Source organism: Oxyura jamaicensis, chromosome 19 (genome assembly GCF_011077185.1).
Source record: "Oxyura jamaicensis isolate SHBP4307 breed ruddy duck chromosome 19, BPBGC_Ojam_1.0, whole genome shotgun sequence".
NCBI lineage: Eukaryota > Metazoa > Chordata > Aves > Anseriformes > Anatidae > Oxyura > Oxyura jamaicensis.
The window spans coordinates 3,984,483-3,995,333 of NC_048911.1; the positions used below are offsets into that span (position 1 = coordinate 3,984,483).

Genomic DNA, 10,851 nt, shown 5'->3' on the forward strand with positions numbered 1-10,851 from the left:
CCCAAGAAACTCTTACTCCTGTTGTCTTGAACTAAAATGCATTAAGTAGTTCCTGTTTTTTAACGTACTTTCTGTAATGGATGTTAACTAAAAGACGTTAGTGAGGACAAAGGCTGTAACAACTGCAGCTCAAATCCAGCTGGGTGACATGGAACATACAACAAAACAATCTGTAAATATTGGTGCAGCGTGTCAGATGTAGTTCTGACAAGCCATTGATCCAACACCTCACAAGGTGAGTTACTGTACACGGGAAAATTGGATGCTTCTGGCAGATTTCTGCAGTTCCTGCTCCCAGGCCCTCTCTCCTTTAAATTCTCCTCTTGAAAAATAAAAAAGGGCATCAGCAGTGATACATGCTTCTGTTTTTCATTCATCATCTCTTCAGCTATTTGGGTCTGTGACGAGTTTTTTCAAACTTCTGTTAGATCTAATTAGTGTGAAATATATTGCAAACATATCACAGTTCTTCTCACTAAAAATTAAACAAGTTGATAAGAGTTCCGCAAAAACATAATTAACTTTCCCTTTGAGAGCAAAAAGGACATGTTTTGAAGTGTTTTTATTGCTTTAGTATTATATTACAAAAAATGTCTTCCACAGCAAAACACACTAAGAATAGGGATGAGTGCAAACCAAACAAACCAGAAAGTAAATTATCTATGAAACCACTTATTTCAATGCAATAGGGAACAGTAGTATTAGTTTGGAAACAGCTTTTTCTCCTCTGGAGATTGCAGCACTTTTTTCCCCTCTATTGGAGCTCCTGGCATAGGTTAAAGCAATTGCACTACACTGAGACCTTGATGCTTTCCCTCCCAGAGTGTCCTATACATTGTCCCGAAGAAGGGTAATTTTGTTGGAATAGGAGAAAAGCCTAGTCATGAGAAAGACTGCAACACAGTCTGCCTTGCCAAGGCAATAGATATGAAATGTGTTCTCTTCAGATGCTTGACAGAAAGATAAGGAGAATTTGGAACATTAAAATGTAGATTCCACACCACAACTGCTTCTCAGATCTCCACTCCAATCAGTTTCAACTGACTCCCAAAAACATAACTTCTCCAGGAACCCAGCTAACATGAACACTTTACTCAGATGCTTCAACAGAACACCACAAATCTTATGTTCTGTCAGGCTTTCTTTTCCTTGTATCTTTACAAAAAGGCATTCTTAAGTGAGGAGATGACAAATACCTTTTTCTTTTGGTCTATGCTAATACATTAAAAAATACCTTCCTGTACCTCTGATGCCAAATGGAACCAAAGCACAGCTAAAGTTACCCAAATTCCTGGATGTGCAGCCATCTATTTGGCACCACAGTTCTTCTGATGTCAGCACTTGGTTCTTTTGGTTAAATCATAAATTGAGCAGTGTTTTCTCTGAAGCATTTATAGACCGGTAAATTCTTGTTGTGAGAACCTGTTCACAGGCTAGTACAGCTTACAAAGTGAAAACAACCCTTTCTTTAAACGTCATGAGATAATTGACATTTCTTCCTTCTCTCTGCTCTCATTTATTATGTTGATAATGCTTCTGAAGTATTTCATAAATTCCATCCGAACATCTTCAGGATCTTCTTCTAAGTTGGAATGTATTAGTTTCAGCTTGTTCAGTGGGTGAGCTTTGAAGATAAAAAAAAAAAAGTTAAGGTAGTTTCCTTTCAGAAAAGGAGCATTTACAAGCAAGGTCATGGGACAGCTCATGCTGAAAGAGTCAGCTGGAATTTGGTGGTATCCAATGTTTGATACCCCAGGTAACAAACAATGTGAGGAAGAAATGTATCACTGTTGGCATTACAACAAATACAACTGTACTGCTAGATTAAATTCTTCATCATCATTAATATTTAAGGTATTGGTTTTGGTCTCACATTCAATTAGGCAGAATTGAACGTTTCAGCCCTGAATTGCAATTTTACTATTGAATTGATAGTCAGCCTTTGATTACTTCAAAGTTATGGAACGATACATGTTATGCTTAATATGTATTAATACTTTTAACAAATTTTGAACACTGTTTGAACGCTGGAATAGACTGCCCAGAGCAAATGTGTATTCTCATATGTAAAAAGAGTCACAAGTAATTCTGCCGTATATAATAACATACCTATACTAATTTTAAGAGGAAGATCATTAACCTTTTATTTCAATAAGTTATTTTGATCAATAAAATGCAGGCTTAAGCGGCCTCAAAAGTGTCAGTAAACAGAACATAAAATTCAATGCAAGAAAAACTGCTAGTGATGATTTATGGCTACAGACATCCGGAGTTCTAATTCCTGGCTCAGCTGCATACTCGCTGCGTGGCATTAGAGAAGTCACTCCAATGTTCCTTGCATTTATTTTCCCTTTTGGGAAACATGGATATTGCTCACCTTCTAGCTGGCTTCAGAGGTTCAATATTGTTGTTTTTGCAAAGCACTCTAGTATTCTTAGATTGGAAGATTTTCATGAAAAATGCAAGCTATAAGGTATCATCAATTTTAAAGATAAAGTGATCAATAAAACACTCCTCTGACTGGTACATTATGTTTTCCATCTTCTTACCTAAGGATAGATTTTCTGTGTCCTCTGCGCTGCCTGGCTTGTGATGTGCAACCAGGAGACACTGACTATCAAGCAGTGGCTGCTGCTGCACAAAACAGGAGTACCACATTTCAATTTCTTTCAGGTGACTGGGCATGTCAGGATTGAAGATTATTATTACGCCGTGAGAGTCCTTCATCAGAGCTGGCCAGCATGTTTCAAACCTTGAAAAACAGGTGCACAGAAAATGGTAAGATTGATAGCTGGAAAAGGGAAACGTGCTCAAACTTCCTTAAGTTCTCCACAAGAGCACATTACAGTACTTTTTCTTTAGTACTTTCAGTTTAGTTAGTTACTTTAGTTAGTAGTTCAGTTACTTTAGCTAGTAATCTTGCCAGTGATCTATGACGTCCTAAATATTTTTACTTACCTATCATGTTAGTTGGTCCCATGATTTGCTGACAGTGCAGTGGTTGGTCAAATGCATATTTATTTATTTTTTCTCTAAAAATAGATCTGTCCAGTTCTCAATTGTATCCTTTGGCAATTAGGGCTTCAACCATAAAATACATTATTATGTGATGGACTTCAGACAATTTCAAATAGATAAAGTTTGAAGTCATATGTGGATTGGGCCTCTGTCTGTATTCTGTACCTCTAACTCCATTCTAGGAGCTACAGACATTACTCTTTTGCTAAGTCCGTATCCAAAACAAACTGCAACGTCAGCTGGATGCATCAGATGCGCTACAAGAGAAAGCTATAAAAAAATATAACAGGGTAAAGAGGCTGGGATATTCCTCATCTTGAAAAAATCACTGGTTTTAGGCCTTAAGCAGGAGAATATTGTGTAAGCAGGATCATTAGGAATTGAATAACCTGGAAGAAGTAGCAGCAATACAGACTTACTTTTGATCGCCACTGCAATCCCACAGCTCAAAACGACACACAGCTCCCTTGCTGTTACCATTTAAGTTTGGCTTCTCATATTCCAGGATCCTGTGAAAGCAAGGAGCCACACGACGCCTCACCATGGTGCACAAGGCCACGGCCAGGCTGCCAGGGCAGCAGCGCGATGCCAGCTGCTTCGGACAGCTCACGGGGTCTGCTCACCTCACTCCTTGTGTCGGGACGTAACTGCCAATCCCTTCTATGCTTTCCGAGACAAAATTTGCTAGCACGGATTTTCCAGCCTGGTAGAAACGAAAGCGAGAAGCACACCTATGAATTTAACAAGCCCCAGCCACAACAACCAGACGCGTTCACCTCAGCTAACCGCACGCCTGCCCCCGCCCTCCCCTCCCACCACTGCCCGGCCTCAGCCTCCGCGTTTCGATCGGGCCGCGGCGACCCGGCAGCGCGGAGGGACCGCGGCCCTCAGGGCCCAGGCGAGGCCGCTCCAGATTCACAACGAGCCCCGGGGACAAGCGGCGAGGGGCTCCCGGCCGGGCCGGGGGGGCTCGCTCACCTCCCGGGGCCCCACCAGCAGCACCTTCGCCTTCAACATGGCGGCCGCGCTGCCGTTGGCTCCGCCGCCGTGAGGGGGAGCCCCGCGGGGAGATGGAGGCGGTGTCCGCGGAGGTCGCCGTGTGGGGACTGGCTCCGGCTTCGAGGTGCCCCCGTGCCGGATTTGAGGCGGTGTGAGCCGGGGGACCGCAGCTTCGGTGTCCCCGGAGTGGGGCTGTGGTGTCCCTTGCTCGTGTGAGGAAGTGCTGTCCTAGCCTGGAGTTTTGCTGCAGATTTAACTGCAGATTCTCCCTGAGTGAACAGCGCAGCAATCTCTTGAAACTTCTTATTAAGTTTTCTTAGGTAAGCATGAGACTTTTAAAGAGGCAGCTTCTCAGTTAAAAATCCAAAACCCAACAAACACGCATCTGGCAGACAGATGTGCTGCTTCAGAGCTGTTTAGTGCCCAGGTACAATAACAGTTTTAGATGAGCTTTCAAATAGGGCCTTTAGGCGCTACCATAATGTAAATGTTTATTACTAGTACTACCAATAAATGTGAACCAGAATAGCTCTGCGCCCTCGCTGAGGGGGCAGAGCCTTTCTATTGCGCTGTAGGCTGATATGGCTGTTTCACTACTTTCATAGGGCCAGTTTAGGGCTGTTCAGCAGGGCAGCGGCGTCATGCTTGACATGGGTTTATAAACTTCAGCCAGGCCTTTATTTTCAGCCGGTTGGACAAAGACGATGAAAAAGGTGGTGGCTGGTCCTAGCAGTAGAGATGATTCTGTCATAGCAGACCGGGTTGTGTTTTCTGTTGGTGAAGATCGTTGTGTGAGTCAGAACAAAATTCACAATTAAATGGGATAGTTTGTTGTTAATGCTTTCTGCTGCTATGTTGTTTTCCATATTTCAAGCACAGTAATTTCTGAAGAAAAGACAGAAAGTGTTAACCAGAGATAAGAAATTAAGACATCTTTCTTATTAGCTGGCACATGCCATTAACTACCATGTCCACAAGGATGTGAAGAGAAAAGTGATATAAAGAAACCTATTTTGGACGGCAAAGCAGAAGAGGAAAATAATGAACAAGAGGTAAGGGTGAAACTAGGTAAAACTGGCTGTTTGTGCAGCTGCCCAGAAAGCAATTAGGATTAATTTTTAGATGAGGTGTCAGATAGCATCTTTGTGTGTTTATGTTAGCCACTGAAGAGTAAGGAGAGCACAGCTGTCTACAGCTGCAATTTTCAGATTTATCCATGTGATTTAGGGTTTTAAGTCACTTCAGAAAGTGGGAATTAAGCTGCCAAGCCACTCAGGGTGACATTTTCAAAGGCATCTAAGTCAAGTACATTTGATGTTATCAGCATCTGCCATAGGCCTGAGTAAAGTTATGTTAGTTACTGATGTATTGTTTGCTGAAACTACACGTGTACAAATCAGCAAGGCCATTTTGTTTCACTTATTTCAAACTCTTTGTTAGACTACAGTAGAGAGAAAACTCCAGCTGTAAGTGAACTACTTCCAGACCATACTGGTAATGGTCTATAAGTCTTGCATTTATTAGATGGCAGTTTTTCCAACATAATGATTGGTAGCAAGCAAAAATGATCATCTCCAGATGATTCTCTGTGGATAGATCCTCCTTTTTCCTTCAACAGCCAGCAACAATTGCAGGCTATCAATAATATTTCACTAAACCTATTCTTCACTCTAGAACTCTCCATGAGAATTCAAACTGAGACACATTGATTGCCTTATCGTGGCATGTGATGCTTGTTGCCTGAACTGCAGATAAGAGGACTTTGCCTCCAAGTTAGAGGCCCACAGGTTTTACTGGAAGCAGCAGTAAAATGTAGTGCCAGTCACCTTTCAGAGAATACTTCAGCATTTGCAAATCATTCAGTTTTTTGGAGAACAGTATTTTAAGTTTGCATTTTATTTTGTTTAATGTGGCATATAAATTTTTTCCTATGAAAACAACTCAAAAAATCTTTCATAAGTTTGTGGCTCAGTACTGGTACTTTGTTTAATGCACTGTAACAATATTTCCAAGCTTTGGGAAACATACCCTGGAGCAGTCAAATGAAGTTGTGTGTGAAAATAATGCCTTGGTTAGAAGTACAACCACATGGCAAGACTTACCATGCGAATAAATGCTCTGCCTGTTTGCTGTGTGTTGCATGACATTGTGTGTGTGTGTGCCGTAACAGCTTTCTAATGGATGCAGGCAGAGACCTGCCTTATATATACCAATCATTTTGGGGGCAAGGCATAGAATGGAAAAAAAGAAAGAAAAGAAACACCGATTCTTGTGTGCTGAAGCCTGTTATTAAAACTTAACGAGAAAAACAGTATTGTTGTAAACTGGAAGCATGTTGCTGAAGAAGCTCAGGGAAGCAATATCCATCTGCGATTCAATGCCTAGTTGATTAAGCAGGTAGACTGACATAGGCTGTTGTTTGGATGAAACGTGGCTGTCCTCTGGATAAAGTTTCAGTAGAGCTATGAAAAAGGACCAAAAAGGAACACGACATTAAGGTACATGGACAGGGGTGCAGTGGGGTGCTGCTCTTTATCATGAGACTGTTCCACTTAAAAGTGGCTACCAGGGAGGTGTAAGCAGTCAGTTCAGTATTTCTCTCTCTGAAAACCTACTCTGGAAGCAGTTGAAAAGGCTCATGCAAAACCTGTTGCTTGGTTCATACCAACAGATTATCAAGGACTACATTAAGAGGAACAATACCAGCTCTGATTTATCTGTGATCTCAAAGTCCTCTCCAGAGAAGATCAGGATCTTCACAGATGGAGAAATTAAAGCATAAAAAATTTAAAAGACTTGCCTGAGGAGCCCACCTGGCTGACAGCAGAGCTAGCGTGGTTAAGATGTGTCTCAGTTTCAGTGCAGTTTTTTTTCAGGCCGGCTGTGGTGGTTCACAGAAGAGGCAGGGAAGCAGACAACTCAATAGCCAATACATTTTTCTGACCAGTGGACATGAAGTCAGCCACATCTCTAGGGGCCCAATTCTCCTTGTGTTCCTTCATCAAAGCCAATGGTGGTTCCCAAGCATGAATTTGACTCGCTCCGTTTATGCAATGATGTATAAACAACACCCAGGGAGGGAGCAGCAGTCTACCTCCATGACCCCTCCAAGATAACATGCCAAAATGCTCTAATTTTTCTGGTTCACGGTACGTGAAGCTAAAGATTTGGCTCTGATGGCTTACATCTTAAGCTAAAGCTGTTTAAGATGCCTCTGATAGATTTCATTTTGCTTATTCTGGTTGCTCCGATCCCCTTCTGTGGAGCAACAGTAACACCTAGTGGCTGAACGTGCCAGTCCATCGCCTCCTTTTGTTTCCTTCCTTCCAGAAGCATGAGTCGGAGGGGACGTGGTGTGATTGACAGCTTTGACTTGAGAGGCCAACACTTAGGATCCCCAGGGATTTGCCATTTTCCTTTCAACCCCCCACCACGCTCTGTTTTCTATTAGAAGTGGTAGATGAAATACGAAACTCTTCCTCCCACCTCCCAGCCCCCTTCGCTTTTCTGGCTCATGGAGGAGGTTGTTCCAGTCCATCTTGATCTGTAGGTGGGTGGGCTGTGAGTGGCCAGGCCTACTACTTCCAGCTTGGAGGACTCAGATTTCTGTATGGAATCCAAACTTTATTCTTTTTCTTTTTCTTTCTTTTTTTCTTTTTCTTTTTCCTTTTTGTCTGAAAAGGATCAAGCAGATCATCTGATGGAGGTTGGTGACCTTGGTGCATTTAATAATGTGGTGTTAACTTGCCAGCATTAAGGCAGACCAAAGCGATCTGTTCTGAACTGTACCATTGCTTAAGATGTGGTATGCAGGATTCTTTGCCATGATCTACTGGGACTGCTATTTCATCAGAGGGGGACACCCTAGGAAAATAGTGTTTGAGAGGAAAGAACCCACAGATGTTTATTGTGTTAGCAGGAGAGCCCTTCAGAGGGTCTTCTCTCCCCCTAGCTGGGGAAAGTTTCAATTTTTCCATGGAAAAAAACATTAAGTGAAAGTATTTCTGCTTAAACCCAGATCATTTGCATTAGTAAGTAGAGCTTTGGTTCCTTGTGGGAATTGCAGTACTAAGATGTTATGGTCTTGTCATATTCACGCTGCCTAATCTTCTGGTTTAGCCTTCTGGTTTAGGTATTCTGAATTACCCTTCGGAAACATTTGTTTAGGAGAATCTTCATAGCCTGTTGACAGAGCCTGGACTCTTAATTTGTGCTGTGGATACATAGTCTTTACATCTGGCATAAACTTGTATCACCACCCGCTCAAAGTAGTAGAATTGCCTCCGTTCACATCCCCAGCTCTCAGTTTAGTCCTGCTCCAGTTACCAGTTTAGAGGGAGTTGAGTTCAGCTGAAAAAGTCCATCCCCTACTTTCCCTCTTCCCCCTCCCCCCCCCCAAAAAAAAAAGAAAAAAAAAAAGAGAGAGAGAGAAAATAGTTTTCAGTTGAGTCAACTGCCTGGTGCTACTAATAGAGAGAAGGGAACAAGGAGCAGTGGAGGTATGGCTAAGTGGGACAAGGATGGGGCTGTTTCCTTCAGCTACTGTGCAGATACATGCCGAAGTAAAGTGGGCATATAGGTGTACCGTTAGTGAGACCTCTTACATTTAGTGTTCTCAACACCTGTTGGTGAGAGCAGTCAAAGAGAAACAGAGCCTGATGGGGAGGAATATTGTGCAGGGATGTGTTGGGCACCCTTTGCTCTTAGCAGAGGGCACGGCAGCCCTGTTGGACTGGGTGAAAAACCTCACTGCATACATGGTAAAATCCATTTCATAGGTGGTAGCTGTGGGTGCCGGATGGCTAAGACAAGACACTAAGGGGATAACTGTGATTCACAGGAGCTCTTGCAACCTTTTCTATTAGACCCATATGCTTTTTGTTTTCAATACAAAAGTTTCAAAGTAAATGTTTCCATTGACAGCTGTGGTGTCTGCCACCCCTGTTGGTCTGGGAAGAGTCTGCATTTATTAACATTGTCTGTTCTATTTATTCACCCTAGGCCAGATCCTCAACAATTTCAAGGAAGCAAGCAAATAAAGGGTGTATTCCTTTTTAGAGGGACTGCCATGTGGTCCTAAAAGAGGACCACATCCTCCCAACAGGAAGACTTTGTTTTCTCTCATTTTTATTCTCTATTTGACTTGTGAGTTGCTTTGGAGCTTATGGCCAAACCCAGGAGTTTCTTAACCCCACAGTCCTTCCAGGCATTCTGGGCCACATCAGCTGTCTTTTCAGATATCTCATGTTCATTTTAATTTAAGGCTCAATTAACCCTTGGCAGGATGCCATTAGAGACAGCAGATTTTTACCAGTAATTAGTATGTTTTGAGGAGTCTGAAACAAGATCTCAAATCCTTGCTGCTTTGCTTAGTGCAGTGATGAATGCTTCACCCTACACCTTCAACTTAAATAAAAAAAATAGCCTTGATAATTTTGTCTCAATTCCTTTTGACACCTGGAAAAGGTATTTCATTATTTTCCAGTGCTTGACTCACTTGCAAGGTCCTCCCTAATATCTTGGAGTTATAAATACCCCTGTGTGCAAGACTGGCACTTCAGTATGATCGTGGCCTGCCACTGTGGACTTGCTGCAATTGAGGATCCTTGCATTTCTGCAGGTGGGAGTGGAGTTAGAAGAAGCATGTTGTACTGTGTGTTTTAAACACCATGAGGAATGTCTTGGAAGTGTAGAAAGAGAAATAGACTGAGGAGTACCAAAGAGTTCCTATTTAGTACAGATTGTTGATCGTGTAGTATTAAGTGGTTCATTATTTTACTGTTCTCAATAATTTGAGAATTGAAATCTTTTACTTTTGGCTTAGCCAGTGAGGTTATCTTGAGCTGGGTTATAAAAATACTATTCTTCACCTAAGCACAGGTTTTTATAGTTTTCATCTTAATTAACAAGCTTCAGATTTAGATGGATTAATACAATCACTCTTTCTTTCTTTTCCTGTGTAAGTTTAGAAGTATAATCTGTCACTTGTGAGAACATAAAGAATTGGACTGGAAGCGTTCCAGACTCTTTACTGTAAGTGTTCAAAGATTTAATGGAGTCCTCAGTCATAAAATCTTTAATTTGAACTAGACCTTTATATTCTCCATTCTTAAATTCACTATTTTTACATCCAGGGGATTTCCTGTTATCCAACTATGTACGGAGGCCCTTTATTACCCTCTGTGTGTGTTTTTTAATTCAAATCAAATGTAACTGTCAATGGTAGGTTGCACTTAACCTCCTTAGGTTCGTATTTCTTCTTTAATTGCATTACATTTTAACGTTTAGCACTGGATATTTACTGCTGTTAATAGCGTGCCATATTTTAATGAAGTCGTTATCTTCTGCAAATATATACAGAACAATGGAGATTGATTATATGTGATCTTCTGAAGAAACTATGTCTCAAAGCCATTTAAAATGAATAAACACGGGGGGAAGTTTCAGTAAATGTAGTTCCTTATGTAACACAGCTTCAAAATGAAGGAAATGAGTGCTTGGGTTATTGAGACTGTTTGCCCTTGTCTTCCCCAGCCAGAGACTGCACCTCAGCAGGTCAGCAGAGTAACTGCAGTGAGCCTGGGCATGTACTACAAGCTGTGGTTGTTCTCAGAGATGCACCAGAAGTGCAGCACTGCTTTTTCCAAAGTCCACTCACCTCCTCTGTAAGCTGGCCAGAATCCCTCTCCACCCAACCTACAGCTTAGCTCTGCAAATCTATTGTCAGTCAGTTCAGGGAAGTCTCAGAACATGGAAAATAATTATCTAATTTTCTTGAAACATGTGAAGAAAAGGCAAGTATTACCTAGAGATCATGTACAGAAAATCTGGGAC

At 41.8% G+C, this 10,851-nt stretch overlaps 1 protein-coding gene across 1 annotated transcript; it reads right to left on the minus strand.

Annotated features, from left to right (window-relative positions):
* Positions 1–528: 528 nt before the first annotated feature.
* IFT22 (intraflagellar transport 22) lies at positions 529–4,146 on the minus strand. Its single transcript, XM_035343214.1, has 5 exons — positions 3,997–4,146; positions 3,642–3,721; positions 3,438–3,527; positions 2,550–2,752; positions 529–1,624 (listed from the first exon to the last, which is right to left on the minus strand). Exons 1-5 carry the CDS (start codon positions 4,033–4,035, stop codon positions 1,476–1,478), a joined length of 561 nt encoding a protein of 186 aa, XP_035199105.1. The 5' UTR covers positions 4,036–4,146; the 3' UTR covers positions 529–1,475.
* Between the last annotated feature and the right edge of the window lie 6,705 nt (positions 4,147–10,851).